Source organism: Osmerus eperlanus, chromosome 25 (assembly GCF_963692335.1).
Source record: "Osmerus eperlanus chromosome 25, fOsmEpe2.1, whole genome shotgun sequence".
Classification (NCBI taxonomy): domain Eukaryota; kingdom Metazoa; phylum Chordata; class Actinopteri; order Osmeriformes; family Osmeridae; genus Osmerus; species Osmerus eperlanus.
Window position 1 is genome coordinate 8,637,306 of NC_085042.1, and position 19,024 is coordinate 8,656,329.

General features: G+C 49.3%; 2 protein-coding genes across 5 annotated transcripts; both read left to right on the forward strand.

The window, feature by feature from the left end:
* Positions 1 to 418: 418 nt before the first annotated feature.
* LOC134012161 (ankyrin-1-like) lies at positions 419 to 8,824 on the forward strand. 4 transcript variants are annotated; one of them, XM_062451873.1, is made up of 6 exons: positions 419 to 1,249; positions 1,494 to 1,884; positions 4,838 to 4,921; positions 5,376 to 5,528; positions 7,448 to 7,549; positions 8,550 to 8,824. In XM_062451873.1, exons 1-5 carry the CDS (start codon positions 654 to 656, stop codon positions 7,517 to 7,519), a joined length of 1,296 nt encoding a protein of 431 aa, XP_062307857.1. In that variant the 5' UTR covers positions 419 to 653; the 3' UTR covers positions 7,520 to 7,549; positions 8,550 to 8,824. The 4 variants fall into 4 exon arrangements, with proteins under 4 accessions (XP_062307857.1, XP_062307860.1, XP_062307861.1 ...); XM_062451875.1 differs by lacking the exons at positions 419 to 1,249; positions 1,494 to 1,884 and adding an exon at positions 2,757 to 3,310; XM_062451876.1 differs by lacking the exons at positions 419 to 1,249; positions 1,494 to 1,884; positions 5,376 to 5,528 and adding an exon at positions 2,751 to 3,310.
* A 3,642-nt stretch (positions 8,825 to 12,466) lies between these two features.
* On the forward strand, positions 12,467 to 15,447 carry LOC134012206 (eukaryotic translation initiation factor 4E-binding protein 1-like). The gene is made up of 3 exons (XM_062451949.1): positions 12,467 to 12,941; positions 14,554 to 14,760; positions 14,906 to 15,447. The coding sequence occupies exons 1-3, from the start codon at positions 12,803 to 12,805 to the stop codon at positions 14,935 to 14,937; spliced, it is 378 nt and encodes a 125-aa protein (XP_062307933.1). The 5' UTR covers positions 12,467 to 12,802; the 3' UTR covers positions 14,938 to 15,447.
* Positions 15,448 to 19,024: the final 3,577 nt, after the last annotated feature.

Consider the following 19,024-nt stretch of genomic DNA (forward strand, 5'->3'; position numbering starts at 1 on the left):
GTGTGTGGCATGTGTGTGTGTGAGTGTGTAAGCCTGTGTGTGTGGCATGTGTGAGTGTGTGAACCAGGGAGAGGAAGGGGCTGTGGTCCTCCCTGCTGGTGGCTAGTGAGTGCAGCAGCATCAGGACACCAGGACACCAGGACACCAGGGCCCTAGCCCTAGCCCTAGCCCTAGCCCTAGCCCTGGCCTTGGCCCTGGCCCTGGCCCTGGTCTTGGCCCTGGCCCTGGTCCTGGTCTTGGCCCTGGTCTTGGCCCTGGCCCTGGTCCTTGCCCTGGTCTTGGCCCTGGCCCTGGTCCTTGCCCTGGTCGTCTGCTGCTGCTGACACAGCTGCTCTATGTTGGTGCTGGCTGGTCTGGCTTGCCCCCCATCCCCCCGCCCCCCCCATCCCCTTGAGAGGTCCCCCCGGCTCCCTCAGTCCCTGCACCTCTCTTCCAGCTAGCCCCCTCTCCCCTAACCCTCCCCCTGTCCCCCTAACCCCCGCCCCTCTCTCCCCCTCCCTCTGGCTGCCCTGTCCTCTTGGACAGTGGCACCCCTCCCCTGGGGTCCCGGTGCTGGAGGGGGGAACGAGGCGGGGGGCTCGTGTCAGTCTCCCTCTCTGTGTCTCGCTCCAGGTTATGGGCTGGTTCAGGAGGAGCTGCTCTCCCCAGCCTCCATGCAGTACAGCCTGCCCTCCCCCCTGGGTGCCGAACCCTACTGGCAGGAGGTCTCCAGCCTGGACTGCGCCCCCATCGCCACCACCGAAGAAGACACCCTGATGGAGATGTCCGACGTGCAGGTGTGGCCCTCCGGTAACAGCCCCTCTCTGGTGGCGGTGGAGGACTCCTCCCTGGAGTGCAGCAACGCCGACGACTCCGAGGGGCTCCTGGTGCTTCCGTACGGGAGCCTGGGCCGGCCGGGGAGCGCTGCCAGTGGGGCGAGCGGGGCGGGGGGCGGGCTGGAGGAGGACGACACGGAGATGGGGGCTGACTCGGAGATGAGCGCGGCCACGCCCGCCTCGTTCAGTACGGCCACGCCCACCCTCGCCGGGGTTGACCTTAACGGGCTGGACATGGGTCAGAGGTCAGAGGCCGCGAGGTCGGACGGTGCGGAGGCGCTCTGCAGCGCGGCGAGCGAGGGAGGAGGAGGAGGAGGAGGAGGAGGGCCAGGCTCAGAGGAAGGGCTTTCTCTTGTTGCAGGACAGCAGCGTGTGTATGCGCGCCTCAGTGACTCTCCCGGTTTGAGCCGCGTGGTCGACCGCAACGGGGACAGGTGAGTCCTGGACGCCGTCGGCACGGCAACCGCATGACGATGTGCCCCCCCGGGGCTGCTTGTCTATTGGCTAATCTACCGAGGTGTCGACTGTGTCATGGCTTGTTCTTATTGGCTAATCTACTGAGGTGTCGACTGTTGATGATGTAAACACCTCCTGTACTAAACAAACAATTTACAGCCCCTACTGCCCCTCCCCCCCCCAGTACTCCTCCCCTCAGTTCCCCCTCTCTCTCTCCCCCAGGTCGTGTGAGGCCAGCAGCGGCAGCAGCGGAGCAGGAAGTGGTAACAGCGGGGGTGGCAGTGGCGGCGGCGGCGGTGGAGGCTCCTTCCTGTCCTACCTGCAGGAGCAGTCGGGCCCCGGTTGGCACCCCGTCACAGACCCCACACAGGCCTGGGTGGGGTCTCAGCCGCGCCAGGCGGTGGACGCCGTGATGTCATCGGTCCGCGCCGCCATGGACGGGGACGGCGGGCGTGTGTCCCAGGAGGCCTTGCTGCAGCCTGTGAGGGACATGGGACACTCGGAGATCCTGAGGGGACACTTCCGGGGGACCCAGCCGTTTGAGAAGGGCCTGGGGTTCCCTCACAGGGTCCCGGAGCTGCACAGCTGGGACGGGGGGCGTCTCCGTGGACAGGTCAGATGTCGCCTCGCTCCGTACGCTTTATTGTAGTCTGGAGACCGTTTTACTTTTTACCTTGAAATGTTTTTTGTTTGAACTTTTAAGAACAATTTTATTTTTCATCTTAAACAATTTGACATAACCCTACACCTAACCCTAACCCTAAAATAATTTTAGTTCCTTTAATCCTTAAATTATTTTACTTTTAACCTTTAAACTAATTTCAACTATTTTACTTTTAACCTTTGAACGATTAAACTTTAACCATAATTTTAAGTTCAACCTTTAAATCAGTAACGAATGTCATAATATTGTTATAGTAACTCTGGAAGAACATAAAATATGCACCTGATAGCAAACCAATTTTAGGAGGGATATCTGGTACACACACACACACAGCGTGGTCTTGTGGTATCAGCTTCACCAACATGCTTTTGTAATATCAGACCATTGACATTTCCCAATGGATGCATTCTGTGTTACATGTTCAGCATGGTTGTGAAAACTAAGATGGTGTGCTAGACAGGTTGACTGCATTCCAAAACTATTTTAACAAGTTTGGATGATTTCCTGTCCTGTTACACACACACCCACGTACTACACACACACACACACACGTACTACACACACAGAAGGCCCAAGAAGGGCACAAACAGTGTGTCAAGCTAAACATAGCCGGGGGTTGTCACTGGTCCAGCATGCACCAGATCCGTGGTCCCAGCCGTCACACAGGAAGCTAGCAGGCTAACATAGCTCCACCTCACAAGCTCTCATGACCGCCCCTCTCTGAGAGAGAGAGAGAGAGAGAGAGAGAGAGAGAGAGAGAGACAGAGAGACAGAGAGAGAGAGAGAAAGAGAGAGAGAGAACAGAAGGCTCCAAGGTTGCAGCCGTTCGCATGTGAAGGCCGGGTCCCTCCATTCCCCCTGACCCACCCACCCACCGAGAGAGAGAGGCGGAGAGGAAGAATGAGAGAAGAAGAGAAAGAGATCAAACGAACGGGATAAAACCTGCAGCCCCGACCGGCGGATAAAACGCAGAGAAACAAGCAGAACACGCGGGCAGACAGAGATTGAAGACCTGCAGCTGTTACTGCACACCAGCGTGGGGGGGGGGGGGGGGCGTCACCCGGGGCGCGAGGCGCGAGTGTGTGTGTGTGTGAGCGTGTGTGTGACGCCGGCGGCGTCGGGGTAGCGAGCAGAGGGACACAGGCGAGCTGAGGGTATGTGGGCGCTGGTGACGGAGCTTCTTTTCAGCCTGGTACTGTTGGCCTTCCTGGTCATCAGCTGCCAGAACGTGATCCACATCGCCAGCGGTACCGTGCGCACCGTGCTCACCTATGTGCACGCGCAGCTGGACCGCGAGCTGGGCGAGGCAGAGGGCCTGGCCGACGAGGAGGAGAATGTCACCACGCGTGTGGTCCGCCGCAGGGTCATCCTGAAGGTACCCCACGGAGAGAGAGAGGGGGAGAGAGGGGGGAGAGACATAAGGAGAGAAGGGGAGAGGAAAGGGGAGGGGAGAGAGAGCATGAGAGAGAGAGAGAGAGAGAGAGAGAGAGAGAGAGAGAGAGAGAGAGAGAGAGAGAGAGAGAGAGAGAGAGAGAGAGAGAGAGAGAGAGAGAGAGAGAGAGAGAGAGAGAGAGAGAGAGAGAGAGAGAGAGGGAGCGTGTGGGAATTAAGTTATAACTACAGACAATAACGTTTTCTAGATTGGAATTGTTTAACAGTTTTACTCTTGTCTACTGTATGTTTTAAGTACATTGCACCATGGGAGAGGCCCAGATTTAGCCGGCAGCTGTCTACAGTATCGAAGCTACTGTAGACAGTACAGCTAGCATTGCTCTATAAATATGTTCGCTGCTATGAATGGACTCTTTTGGCTATTCTCAGGGTTTGACAGTGAGCGTATGAACATCTGAGCTGGTTGTTACTGTAGACAGTACAGCTAGCATTGCTCTATAAATATGTTCGCTGCTATGAATGGACTCTTTTGGCTATTCTCAGGGTTTGACAGTGAGCGTATGAACATCTGAGCTGGTTGTGTGTTGTTCCTTGTTCCTCCACCGCCCCCCTCCCCGCCAACCTCAACCCCAAAGCTGGTCTCAACACAACTACCAGTCCCAGGCTCTGTTCAGGGCCTCGTGGCTCTGTGTGATCTTATAAATAGCCAATCTTATAAATAGTTAGCGGTGATAGCAGTACTAGCATGTAGCCTTTCTCTCTGTGGCTGGGGCAGAGCTAACTCACCCTGGGCTACTGTTCCTGACGACGCTGTTTCTCTCTGCGTCTGTGGTGATCTTTAATCTCTCTGTTTGGCTCTCGCTCTCTCTTTTCTTTTCCTCTCTCCTTCTCCCCCCTCCCCCCTCTCTCTGTCCTGGTGTCTGGGTTTACGGAGACTGGTGACTGTAGTAAACAGGGAGTCTCTTTGGGGATCTATTTTAAACCGCTCCACATTCCTCCTCTTTCTCTCTCTCTCTCTTACTCTCTCTTTCTCTCTCTCTTTCTATCTCTTTCTTTCTGTCTCTCTCTCTCTCTCTGTCCTACACACTGTCTCCCCTGTTCCTCTCTCCACCTCCCTGCTCCCACAGCTGATCAGACACACTAACTTCCGACCAAAGACTAACTCCCATCCACAGACTAACTCCCATCCACAGACTGACTCCCATCCACAGACTGACTCCCATCCACAGACTGACTCCCATACACAGACTAACTCCTACCTTCACGAGGTAAACCTGGACACACCCAGAGTTAACCAGCTTAATTGTGTTAACTGTGTACGGTAATACTGTATGCAGCACGTACACACACTGCAAAAAAATAACCTATCAAGTTATGGTGCAAAAATATTGGACGTGAGCTCGGGTATGCTTAAAACAGGTCCGTTTGTCTGCCGGTGCAGTAAGAAAACATCAAAGGGTCAGCAGGATGTCTTTAAATAACGTGTGGATCCCTTATCCCCGTGTTCCAGGGGGACGAGGCAGAGGAACTCCCCGGGGAACAGGTGAGCGAGGAGCAGTTCACGGACGAACACGGCAACATCGTCACCAAGAAGGTCAGCAATCCCAGCATGCACTGGGGGTCTGTGACCCAGTTAACCCCCCCCCCTCCCCACACCTCCCTCTGTTTACCATGTTCAACCATGATGACACTCACACTCATTGTATGATTATTACACCGATAATCATGACGTCACCACATTCTTCTGGCATGGGACGTTTTCCTAAGATTTGTCTGTGTGTGTGTGAGAGTGTGTGTGAGTTTCCCCAACTAGAATGGGGAAACAATGTTGGCGGAACTTTGACTGACAGTGTGACAGACACAAGGAGGCAGGGACAAAACCTAACCTCCGTCCAACTGTCATTTTCTCCTCGATCTCTCATCTCTTTCAACATTTTATTTTTCCCCGGTCTGTGTCTCCTCCCCACTCCCCACTGTCACCCACTCCCCCTCCCCTGTTTGTGTGTGTTGTGTGTGTGTTTGTGGTGTGTGTGTGTGTGTGTGTGCAGACGGTGCGTAAGGTGGTGCGTAGAGGCCAGGGCTCTGGGGAGGAGGGCGGTCAGGAAGTGAGCATCGAGAGTTCCATCCTGGACTCCACCGAACTGGAGGCTGAGTCTGAGCAGTTCATTAACTACGCCATCCTGGGCCGCGACAGCAGCAAGGTGGGCTACTGACCCGCAGGTGGCTTCCCCCCCCACCCCCCCTCCCCAGTCTGCCACCTGGGCTCCATGGCCGGGCGAGACCCCCCCCCCCCCCGCCCCCCCGCCCCCCCCCTCACCCCCCTCCGACCCAGAACGAGAGCGATCAGCATAGAGGAGGACCAGGATCGTCTGGGGGCTGCTCGGGGCGTGTGTGTAGACGCCTGCTGTGTCTCCCAGAGACGCCTGCTGTGTCTCCCATAGACGCCTGCTGTGTCTCCCATAGACGCCTGCTGTGTCTCCCATAGACGCCTGCTGTGTCTCCCATAGAGGCCTGCTGTGTCTCCCATAGACGCCTGCTGTGTCTCCCATAGAGGCCTGCTGTGTCTCCCATAGACGCCTGCTGTGTCTCCCATAGAGGCCTGCTGTGTCTCCCATAGACGCCTGCTGTGTCTCCCAGAGTCTGAGAGAATCTACTTGGTTGTGGTTTAGATGCTGCGGTGGAGGACTTAGGTTGTGGGGTAGGGCTCTGAGCTTTGACAGGTCACCTGCCGCTGGTGATGACGGGCTTAACCTGCATGGGCCATTGTGTAGGGGTTAGCCAGGCTGAAGGGTGTGTGTGTGTGTGTGTGTGTGTGCCAGCCATAGGTCTGTCCAGCCAGGCTCACCCATCCCTGCTTCATCCCATGCCCAGTCCTGCATGCCCTTAGCAGGAAGCCACAGTCCTACTTCCTGTTTCGGAAGCTTCCATCTCCACTCTGCCTGCCGCAACACCAAAACACTGTCGTCAATGCTCACCTCCATAGTCACTGTTTCATATCTGCTGTGTTCCCTGAAGTTCCTTGTAAAATGTCTGTTTATTTTCAATTAAACTTAAACTAACTGTTGTTTTGGTCAGTCTGGCCTCCTGTTGACAACATTGACTGTTTCTCCTTCCTGTCTCCATTAAAAGTCTTTGGTCCATTAACCCTGACTGTGACTGTATCACTCCACCCTGCAGGTCTCTCTCTCATGTTGATGGTTCTGATGCCTCTCCTTTATCCTTTTTCCTTTTTCTCTTTTTCATGTCTTTCCACCCCCCCTGTCCCCCCCACCCCCACCCCTTTTCTCCTCTTGGCTGTCTGTACACTGGTCTCTCCTTTTCTCCTCTTGTCTTGGCTGTCTGTACACTGGTCTCTCCTTTTCTCCTCTTGGTTGTCTGTACACTGGTCTCTCCTTTTCTCCTCTTGTCTTGGCTGTCTGTACACTGGTCTCTCCTTTTCTCCTCTTGTCTTGGTTGTCTGTACACTGGTCTCTCCTTTTCTCCTCTTGTCTTGGTTGTCTGTACACTGGTCTCTCCTTTTCTCCTCGTCTTGGCTGTCTGTACACTGGTCTCTCTTTTTCTCCTCTTGTCTTGGCTGTCTGTACACTGGTCTCTCCTTTTCTACTCTTGTCTTGGCTGTCTGTATACTGGTCTCTCCTTTTCTACTCTTGTCTTGGCTGTCTGTACACTGGTCTCTCCTTTTCTACTCTTGTCTTGGCTGTCTGTACACTGGTCTCTCCTTTTCTCTCTCCTCATCCTCTCCTCTTGTCTCCATATCTCTCCTGATCTTCTCCTCTCACTTCCCATCGTTTTTTCATTTGTATTTCTGTCGTCTTTCATCCCTTTTCATCCACCTTCCTCCATCCCTCCCTCCATCCCTCCCTCCATCCCTCCCTCCATCCACCTCCATCCCTCCCTCCATCCACCTCCCTCCATCCCTCCATCCCTCCATCCCTCCCTCCATCCACCTCCATCCCTCATCCTTCCCTCTTCTCTTCTCTCCTTTCTCTGGTTTATGTCCTACTAACACACTCATTTGTCTCCCTCCACCTCTTCCTCCTCCTTATCCCCCTCCTCCTCCACCCCCCTCCCCCCCGTTCACCCCGCCTCCGGCTCCCCCCTCCACCCCTCCCTGACGTAGCCGGATATTGTGGATGTGAAGAAGGGTGCTCAGATAGTGAAATGTGCCAGTCTGCGGAGAGTAAAGCAGTGAGGCAGACACACCTGGCCGCGGGGCCCACAGGTAGGGCCCAGAGCCTGGGGGGGCTACCACGTTTAATCCAGCCTCTCTGGATTAAATAGACCCGGTTGTAACAGCCATTAAGTACTAACGACCGCTAGCGTTAGTACTGCGGCGTTAGCGTTGGTGTGGATTAGCATTAAACTAATACTGTACTTTTTGGTCGATTTCTGTTAAAGGAGCGTGTGTGTGGTAGCTAGGTAGCTAGTACTCTCTGTCTAGCAGCACGACAGTAAAAATGCAGGATTGGCTTGCACCTGCGCTCTGCACTTTAATCTAACGAATAGTTTTTTTTTTGACTGGGTCACAGTATTTAGTACTGACAGTCTATTGGATGTTCAGAGTTAGACATGGTGTTTATTACAGGACATAGGTTTCTGTCTGCTGTGTGTCTCACCAGTTTGGTTAAAGAAGGGTTCCACTAATAGAAAGGCTTCAAAGGTCAGAGACATAAGGCCAGTTGTCTGTTAATGTGGAGACACTTCGGAACAACTGTGTGTGTGTGTGCGTGTGTGTGTGTGTGTCTTAATCTGGTGCCAAGAGAGAGAGAGCTTGACCCTTGCCTTAACACTCTAAAATAGAACTCAGTGGCATTAATTCACCAGATTACTGACATTTCAGACCAGAGAAAACACAGTCTCTTGTAAATACAAAAGCTAATCCAGTGAATGTCAATTGTTGCCTTGTGTATGGACTTGTGTATTTGACATACAGCAGGCTACAGTACAGTAAAGTAAGTCAGTGAGCTTGTCCCACCTGAGTGTTGGAAGGGCACATTTCCACGTAGAAAATGCGTATTTTCAAGTCAGTCCCCACCAGTGTTGCGGTTGTTAGGACTGTAGACCTGGTGCAGTGATGTCTCCCTGCGCTGACTGACTCCTGGGCTAGCTGACAGGAGGACAGCCATCTGGACGTGGAGGTTAAGCCTACAGGGCGCTCTCCTGTGGCTCTGCTCCGACGGCTTCGTGTCTCACGTCGCCTGTGTGTTTCTGTCGTTCCGCAGGACTCGACCCCCTCACCGAAACCACCCTACTTAGACACATGACCTACCCGCAGCCGGTGAACACGGAGGAGAGGAGCCCCCGTGACAAATAGGAGGAGGAGGCGAAGAGGAGAAGAGAGAAGAACCAACTACGACGACAAACACCGTCTCCATGACGACAACCGCAACCGACGGCGAGCGAAAGTGGGACGAGAAGAGGATTTACTTGTAGTTTTCGTACCTTTTTTTAAAAAAGAAACAATCACACACACACACACAAACACACAAAAGAAAAACATCAACTACTAGGCTAGAAGCATGATTTCGTATAAAACAAAAACCAAAACAGAAACATACAAAAAAAAAACGACAACAGAAAAAACTAGCAACCAAAATGTGCTTCCTGTATTATGTATTAGCATGACTGACATCTGCAGCATGGCCTGTTTTTAACTGCAGTACCAAGGGGTAATGGGGGAGAAGGGGTTGAGGGGAGGTGAGGGGAGGTGAGGTGAGGTGAGGGGGGGGTGAAGGCCCTTGTCTTAAGAAACAACATAGGTTTCGTATGTATGAAATTTAGGAAAATGGAGATTATAAAAAATACTCTGAATTAGGCGAACTGTAGACAACGAGATACTCTTTCTCTCCCTGCCACACTGGCCAGACTCTTCCAGTTTCTCGTTCAGTTCAGTAGCCTGCAGCAGCCTAAACTTCCTCTGAGGACATTGGCGTTGTACATTTTACTATTATGCACTAAAACGCTGTGTGTGATAGTCAGTTTCAGAGAGTTTGTGTTTCATGTGACAATACCCCCCCCCCAGTCCCTGTGTGCCCTGTATGGTTCAACGTGACCCTTTACATCATCCTGTGACCTGAGATCAGCCTGGGTCTGAATACAAAACGACCTTCGTGTCCTCCTGCCTGTCTGAAGAAAGCTGCGTGTCGGCTCTCCTGTCCTGTCACTACGAGGGCATTTTAGGTTCAGAGGAACCACACTCTTCTTTGTGTTTTAGGGTGGACGTCTCTGATTCACCCCCCCCCCCCCCCCCCCCATCGACCCCCCCACCCCCCTAGCTTCTAACCTCCCCCATGCAGCCTGTGTGTTTGAGGGGAGGAGGTTATGGAAGCAGTGTGGTTGAGGTGATGAAGGAAGCCTAGCCCCAACCCTCCTCCAATCACTTCAGCCAGTGTCCTATCCTGCCCCTCCATCCCTCCCCTCCCTCCAGCCTTCCTCTCAATGAGCATGTAGCAGTTCAGGCCTCAACCAGCAGGGGGCAGGATCTCCTCAATATAGTAGCTCTGACCTTGAACAGCGACAGCTCTCCACTCCAGGAGAACCCTGGTCTTGTAGACAGTCTGAAGCCCTAGAGAGAAGCTACAGAAGCCCTGATGTGTGTTCTCTGGTCTCGATGTTCACCCGGTCGGGCATAGATGTTCTCCTGGACGTGTTGAGCTTTAGTGTTTGTTGGTTGTGTTCTCCTGGTAGCTTAGGAGCGATGCAAAGACAGCTAGCCACGAATCACTGTGATGAGAAACTGTAATACTGACCCCACAAACTGTGATCCCTTACACCCCCACATTAACGTCTTTCCCCCTCTCTCCTCTCTCCTCCTCGTCCCGCCCCTAGCGCTCTCCCCGGCACGGCTATGTTTAAAAAGAAAGCAATAACATGAGTAGGGTTTTGTCGATTTGTTTTATCTGTGTAGGGGGATGTTTGAGTGTGTGTGTGTGTGTGTGTTTGGGGTGGAAAGTGTGGAGATCGTCATATGATCTCTTCAAAGCTTAAACTTCCATTCTGCTATTAGCTGCAACTTACCTCCTCTTGAAATCAGAAATGATGTCAGACAAGGAAGTGGATCTTCTTTAGGAAAGAGGCCTAAGACCGGGAACACTGGTCAATGTAGTTCAGGTCCAAATCTGAATGTTCGAGTGCCAGTCTTAGCATAAGTTTGCTTGTGGAGGTCGTTGAGGGGTTTGGAAACAAGCTACTTCATATAAACCGTCCCCTTCTACATATGAGCCCTTCATCTCATCTCGGTACTTATCCAGGGAATGTTGTCACAGAAATGCTGGCGTGGCAGGAATGTGTCCATGCATTATTGTTTTAAAGCCTTAACAATATTCATATTCACGTTCAATAAGGAATTAAAACGTGTGTGTATGTGCATGTGTGTGTGCTGGTAGATTCAGAGCTGATAGAGAATGCAGAGGGGAGGAGAAATAATACTGTTAGTGGTGATTGTATGACAATGTTATGGAACTAGCGATGACCTGACAGCATTTAAAAATATTTCATGCAACACATTGTTTACCATGGCGTCACCTCACTGTGCCATCCGACATATCAGAATTATTTTCACACCATCCGGATCAACCTTGCTTCCTAGCAGTATGGATACCTCCCACTGCTTGCACTGGGGCAAACATGGACTCAGGATCTGAATATATTTATATATACATTTGTGCGTTTATCAGTTCATCCGTTCATCCGTAAGGGGTACAGCGAGAGACAGACAGGAGACCTCAGCTTAGGACATTGTTTTGAAACGTCTTGACAGAGGTGAGGACAAGAACTGTGAGGAAACACAGACGGCCGGTAAGAGCAGGCTAGTGTGCCTCCACGTGTCGACATCACGGTTTTCTCTGCAGAGTTTTAGATCAGCCAAGAAAACACCTCGCACACTTGACACACACACAAACGTATCAGATCTGGGGTTCTGGGTTTAGGGCCTTTATGAAGGATGTCCATTATGGGTGTGAGGAGAGGAAGGGGGGGGATTGGTGGAGGTGAGGGTGTGGTCCACAGGAAGAGCAGACAGGACATGGCGATACAGAAGGGTACAGAGGGTTAGACAATTCTTGGAGACAAACACGGTCGCTCTAGTGGCTAGGCTTTCTAGATGACGAGTGTTTGTCCTCAACACAACAGACCCCCAAATCCATCCTTGCTCCCAACCGCCATATTTGAGCCAGTTCTAAGGCTTTCTAACAGTGACAGTTTGAGTGGAGGAGTCCATTTGAGTGCAAGGAGAGGGAGGAAGTGTATGGACTGCGTCAAATGTAACAGTGGAAAAAAAACTAAAACATGCACTGAGGGACTACTGAGTTGAAGACAAACGGTAAACCGAGTTCATGCAAAAATATAAACTGTTGCAAAAACCAGTGAACACACGTATACTCCTTTAGAATGGATAAAGACCTTATTAACGCAATAGAATATTACTCAATACTAAGGAATGCAACTGCGCACATGCACAGAAAATGTTTTTAATATAAATTACTATATATATGAAATATATGAAAATATCTATATTTACTTAGAATGCTATGCACCCTTACTTGTCAACCGGGATTATAGTTATTGTTATGGATGTACTTTTAGCATCATAGAAGAGACTGTTTGAGTTATGGGTAATGCCTGCATCCTGGGAATAAAAAGGTCCTTGTAGGTATTTTATCTTGTTTTGTTGGCTTTTTTATTGTTACGAAGAGGTCAATTATGGAAAAAAAAAAATATATGTACAACAAGCCTTTTAATCAAACGAAATCCGAAGACATCTATAGACAATTTACCCTGTACACCAGCTCAAACCATTTACAAAATTAATAAAGAAACGAAATGTCTGTGTTTGTGAGTGTCTTCATAAGCAAGCCATGGTTACTTGCATTGTGTGTACGTACATGGAAGGTCTTAAATGATAACAGGCTACAAGTTCAAAATTACACAGCATGGGCTACGACAATTGGTTTAAACCCTCTCGTTCTACATTTGTAGAAGACATAGCATATCACGTTGATCAACTGACAATGTGCAAACCATTCTCTGGCGCAAACCCAATTTAAGACGGAGGAAATACTTCTACGTCTACCCAAAATTTCACAAACATGTCATAACATTAGGTTCCAATAGGGGGCAAAATATTCGCAATGTATCTGGCTAGCTCTTTCCACCTCTTTCCTGTTTTGTGTGAGTGCTTGCTTGAGACTGAGTGGAAGAACGTGCTGGTAAGGTCCTTTAAAAAAAGACCCTGGCCAGTTATTTAGGTTGCGTGTGGGAATGTGAGTAGTTTAGATCATATACTATCATTTGCACACGTTATGAAACAGGAAGTTATTTATTTGTATATATGAGAGAATAGCAAGGGAACAAAAAAGCAAAGACGAAGAAACAACAGACTGCCTTGTTGTTTGCAAGTCAGTAGCGAGCTAGCTGTCTGCAAGTTGTCAAATTTAGCCATAGTCTATCATAGAGCAAACGATCCAGTGTTTTGAAGATGTCTACGGGATGTCAGAACAACGCCACTAGCAAGGCCATTCCGACAACCAGGAGAGTCACCATTAACGACGCGGAGCACATGCCCCACGATTACTCCACAACTCCCGGAGGAACGCTGTTTAGCACAACCCCTGGAGGTGAACTGTCATCTGTTCCCTAAACACAGCAATGTTGTACAATTGGCTAGTTAACACGTCGCAAAATAATAGCGTTGACCTTATACGGACTTTATTGCGTTAATGTTGTTGTTTTAATACAACAAAGACATGCTTATAGCAAAATGTCATGCAGACAAAGGGTTAGCCAGAAAATTATCTAGCTAGCTAACCAGAAATCTGCTTTGACAGAAAATGTTATGGCCACCATTATTTTAGAAGCTTGAGATGTTTCATTAACTTAGGCGAATGCATGTTGTAAAAATTATTCAAAACCTATGATTTTCTGAGTTTGAGGCGAATTCCTTTGCTCGGGTGTTGTTTGCAGGTGAGCATTAATCGTGTAAATATAGAGGTTTTCTTTTGAGTATTCATCTTGTGGTCAACTAAGGCCAGCCACATGGTCAATCCTTGTTGTGGTTGTGACTTGTGACGCAGAAGCTATGCTAACTTTCTTAAATCCCCACGGAGGCCAACCTTATCAGCACGGAATTTCATTATGTCGTACCTGGGGCCACATTTGTGTATCTTGTGTGCAATTCAATGTCGGACAATAGTGCATGGTCATGCCGTCTCGTATGTGTGCAATTCAAAGACAGCACTAATGGTACGCCACGTACCACATACATGTGAACCTACACCAAGAATAAGCTACTCCGGAGAAAGTTTCTATAGAAGCAGCCGCAGCGACGTCATTTATGTTATCTGTCATCTGTCATCTGATCATTAAAAGCAGTAGTCATGGGACTTAACCTTCCACTTCCTCGCCTGCCACATGGTGGCGGCTGAGTCGTTGACGCAACTCGACATGGATTCGGAGATGATTAACACCAGAACAGCCTGACAGATTGTCTTGAGATGTCTCATCTTTCAGAAGCTATACTAAATTTGGCCTATCGTGACTTTGTACCTTTAACTTTCTATCTCGATATAATTATGATTTAAGTAGAGTACAGAGTTGATAAGCAGGCGTGTGAGAGTGTGTGAGTGAGTGGTGGATCTGTGTGCATTTGACCCCTCAGAGAGCAGAGTTTGCCCCGTGCTTGTCGATACTATTTTGGGCTCTTTCAAACATTCCAGATCGTCCATCACATAACTCACATGTTGCTCATCAAAGAATACTTTGATTGTCCCACCCTCATCTTCCTCCACCCTCCTCTACCTCCTCCCTCTTCCACCCCCACCCTTCTACCCCCTCCTTACTCCACCCACCTGTTCCACCCCCTCTCCTCTACCTCCTCCCTCTTTCCACCCCACCCTTCTACCCCCTCCTTACTCCACCCACCTGTTCCACCCCCTCTCCTCTACCTCCTCCCTCTCTCCACCCCCACCCTTCTACCCCCTCCTTACTCCACCCACCTGTTCCACCCCCTCTCCTCTACCTCCTCCCTCTCTCCACCCCCACCCTTCTACCCCCTCCTTACTCCACCCACCTGTTCCACCCCCTCTCCTCTACCTCCTCCCTCTCTCCACCCCCAACCTTCTACCCCCTCCTTACTCCACCCTCCTCTTCCACCCCCTCTCATCTACCTCTCCTCCACCCCTTCCCCACTCTCCTCCACCCCCCTGTTCTCTCTCCTCCTCCTCCTCTCAGGTACCAGGATCATCTACGATCGGAAGTTTCTCCTGGAGTGCCGCAGGTCCCCAGTGGCCAGGACCCCACCTCGCTGCCTGCCCGACATTCCAGGGGTGACGAGCCCTCCGTCCAAACTCATCCTCCAGGACAAGGCCCAGAAGGGAGAACCACTCGTCAACGTCAACAACAACATCATCGTCCCACCTGCTGACAAGAGCGGAGCCGGTAAGAGCACGGATTCCATAAACGTCGGGGGTAGAGTCCCTCCAGAAGTTCCCTTCAGAGAAAGTGCATCTGTTTGTGGTCTGAAGTTTGCGGGGAGCGTATCGATGGGCGACGTTTATGAATTGTCTTGTGTTTTGTCCTATAGGAGATGATGCACAGTTTGAAATGGACATCTAACCGCTTGGCCAGTGGAAGGACGTGAATCACCTACCCCTGTAACCATGATGCTGAAGAGGGCCCCCCTCGACCCTGCTTCTCTCTGTCCCTCCCCCTTTAACCATCCTTCCGTTTCCATTCAGTCCGCTCTTCCGCTGTTGTAAACGACAAAATCTCTGCTACGACTGTGAAACCTGAGGCACGAGAGGGTTGAGACCGTTCAGTGTGATTATAACGTCGGTTGTGCCTTGTATGTTTCAGAGTAGCTACTGTTAAACGTAAACACAGAACACCGAACTTGACTTATTTTCTATCTACTCAACCTTTTGTACCCGGAATGTGCCGGAAAAACAGCGGGTGGATTTTTCTCGCTGGAAGCGGTAGGCCTTTTATTTGTATTCTATGGATTTGATGATTCTCTCACGTCGTGGTGACGTCTGAATGACCTTTAACCTTCATACCCAATCACCATCAAGTCTGTCTTCAGGTTGCCTTTGAAATACTGCACCAATTTATAATTGTTTTTCTGATTTATATATAAAAAAAAAAAGAATGTTCACCATAGGTGTCATACAGTGGAATTTCAAATCTGTTTTTGTTCACATTTTGAAATTCATTTTGGGAAAACATTTTCACATGGTTTGTAAAGACGGCCAAGCAATAAAGTGAGCTGAAAGTTGAATGGAAGTTAATTGTTGGTGCACACACTGATGCTGTAAAAACGGGGGGTGCTTCTGGGGGAGTGTGTATTAGGAACCAGAGTAAGATGTTTCTTATCTTAACAGGGATCTGGCAAGTGTCATTAATCCATTTGGTGAGTGCTGACCTAAAATACACACTCTTTCTCCTTCTGGCCTCTCACAGAGACACAACCCTAGAAATGGTTATTCCACTGGTCGTAAAACTGTAAAAAATGAAACCTGTACTGCTAGAGTTCGTGCCAGACCTGTGTCTTTGTTAGTGAGAGCCTTTTCCCAAATCAACATTATTTTATTGCCATGAAAACAGTGGGTTTCCACAGAAGTGGCAAGAGTAGAAACCAGCAGTTAAACCTCTCCTTCGGTAACGTCTAGCCCTCACATACCGCTTCCCAGCTTGGGACTGGCTTTCACACAGATACCAAACTGGCCAAACAGAAACCAGGATTTCGTTTAGTTTTGCCTTTTCACTCAGTTAAACATAATCCACACACACATCTGAAAGTGAGCGAGATCTCAGTTTGTATAAATGACAGAACGCTGCTTCACTTCTCCCTGAGTGTTAGCTTACTCGTTTACAGGAGACAAGTAGTTGGGAAACGTAACTAATGTTACACGAATCGGTGTGGTTTACACACGTTGTGTATTGGCTCTCAGCCTCATTATCCATTTACTGAGTTGACCAGTAGGAGGCTGTGATGGGAAACAGAAGTGTGTGTGTGTGTGTGTGTGTGTAAGGGGGAATGTTAGTGTGTGTGTAGGGGGATGTTAGTGTGTGTGTGTGTGTAGGGAGATGTTAGTGTGTGTGGAGTGTGTGTGTGTAGGGGGATGTTAGTGTGTGTGTGTGTAAGGGGGAATGTTAGTGTGTGTGTGTGTGTGTGTAGGGGGATGTTAGTGTGTGTGGAGTGTGTGTGTGTGTGTGTGTAGGGGGATGTTAGTGTGTGTGGAGTGTGTGTGTGTGTGTAAGGGGGAATGTTAGTGTTTGTGTGTGTAGGGGGATGTTAGTGTGTGTGTGTGTGTGTGTGTAAGGGGGAATGTTAGTGTGTGTGTGTGTGTGTAGGGGGATGTTAGTGTGTGTGGAGGGGGTGTGTGTGTGTGTGTGTGTAGGGGGATGTTAGTGTGTGTGGAGGGTGTGTGTGTGTGTGTGTGTGTGTAGGGGCATGTTAGTGTGTGTGTGAAGCGTGGGATGTATGTGTGTGTAGGGGGATGTTAGTGTGTGTGGAGGGGGGGGGGGGGTGTGTGTAGGGTGATGTTAGTGTGTGTGGAGGGTGTGTGTGTGTGTGTGTGTAGGGGGATGTTAGTGTGTGTGAGATTGGACACATGTTAGAGTTAGTACCTCTGCTCCTGGACAGAGGATTACACCTTTTGTCTGGATGGTCACAGTCGAGCCTGCACAAGGCTCCAACCATACAGTGCTTTCCAGAAACAGCTCAGTACAAGCATGAAAGTTTTCTGACAAACACTAGCCTGCTGTTTCGTCATACTGACATCCCTCAACAGTCTTAGAAATCAAAACAATCTACTGTGTTCAGTTACAAGACACTGTATTCTGAATCTGAACAAGCACCCCATTAGTAGGTGTAGGGGACAATGAAAACCTGCTTGACAAACACACAGAGAGCAGGAGGCGTCTGACAGCTCCCTTTCAAAAGACTAAAGGGTGAAGTTGTTCAGGCAGTTTGACAATTCTAGGAGAACTCGTCATTCCTGGTTGAGCGTTCCCCTCTTCGATTGCAGACGTCTGGTGGTGGAATCCTCGACAGCTCTGTCACGTTCTTCAGGCGCTGACCTCGTCTGCTTCCAGTGTCAGTCGACCCGAAAACTTTTAAGGCCCGTCTGTCGTGGAGTGTGACGTTTTGGGGGTAAAACATCACGATGGATAAATGTTTTGCCATTGCTACTGATATATTAAATTAGTTTGCTAAGCTACAATAACATCAGGTAGCAGAAACATGTTAGTTTCAGTTTGGTGCACTATGGTTAGAGAGCAGCAGAGGTCACATGTTTAGTACAAATTATTTGTAATGGTTGACATAAACAAACTTGATTCTTGACTCAAATCAGTACTAATATAATACCCCTTACCCTCCTGTACATTTTACAACAGTATGAAATTAAATGCTGAATTTCACATAAAGATGGAGACATAAGGAAGGCATATGTAAGTCATTTTAATAGCAGATTTATTCCAAGTAAAACGGCTACGTGCTTGGATGTGTCTGGGCATGAGGTGGGCGGGGCTAGTCCCAGCCAGCAGGCCCACACGTGCGTCTTAACCTTCCCTTCTGTCACTTCATCTCGTGCTAGTTAGGGCCAGGGGGCGCGAGGCGCTCAACCTGTCACCTCTATTTCCTGCTCCTCCATCCCCCCAAACGTAACACCACGTAACATAAACAATTTCTCTTTTCCGTTGATAGTGTGTTGGGGGGGTCCAAGTCTTAATTGGGGGGTCAAACCCCAAGCCCCCCATGATTCGAACCCTGATGCTAACCCCTTTGGTGATTTGATCCAAAACACACATACTAACCCCTTTGGCCATTTACCCCAAAACACACATGCTAACCCCTTTGATCAAATGACCATGTGTGTTTTGGATTAAATTACCAAAGGGATTAGTGTTTTTTGGATGAAATGACCAAAGGGGTTAGTATGTGTGTTTTGGATCAAATGACCAAAGGGGTTACTATGTGTGTTTTGGATTAAATAACCAAATGGGTTAGCATGTGTGTTTTGGATGAAATGACAAAAGGGGTTAGCATGTGTGTTTGGGATGAAATGACCAAAGGGATTAGCATGTGTGTTTTGGATGAAGTGACCAAAGGGGTTAGCATGTGTGTTTTGGATGAAGTGACCAAAGGGGTTACTATGTGTTTTTTGGATGAAATGACCAAAGGGGTTAGCATGTGTGTTTTGGATGAAATGACCAAAGGGGTTAGCATGTGTGTTTTGGATGAAATGACCAAAGGGGTTACTGTGTTTTTTGGATGAAATGACCAAAGGGGTTACATACTAACCAGAGTGCGAATTATACAATGATAATCGGGGGGTCAACTTTTTCTCCAGGGCATAAAGTAATATTTACGATTACAGGTAAGAACGATAAATGTATCGACCCCCCTGACCTGTTGCCTTTACCTCTTTTGGGGGGGTCCAAGTCTTAATTTGGGGTAAAACCCCCCCAAGCCCCCTCCGTAATTCGAACCCTGCTTATTTTACTGTAACTTGAGTGAAATAGTACATCAGTACTTCAACTTTCACCAGTCTTTTTAAACATGAGTATCTGTACCTCTACTTTAGTGAAGGATGTGTGTACTTTTGCCATCTCTGCACTGTTGTTACACTTGTTATTACACAGTTGTTATACTGTTATTATACTGTTATTACACTATTATACTGTTAGTATACTGTTA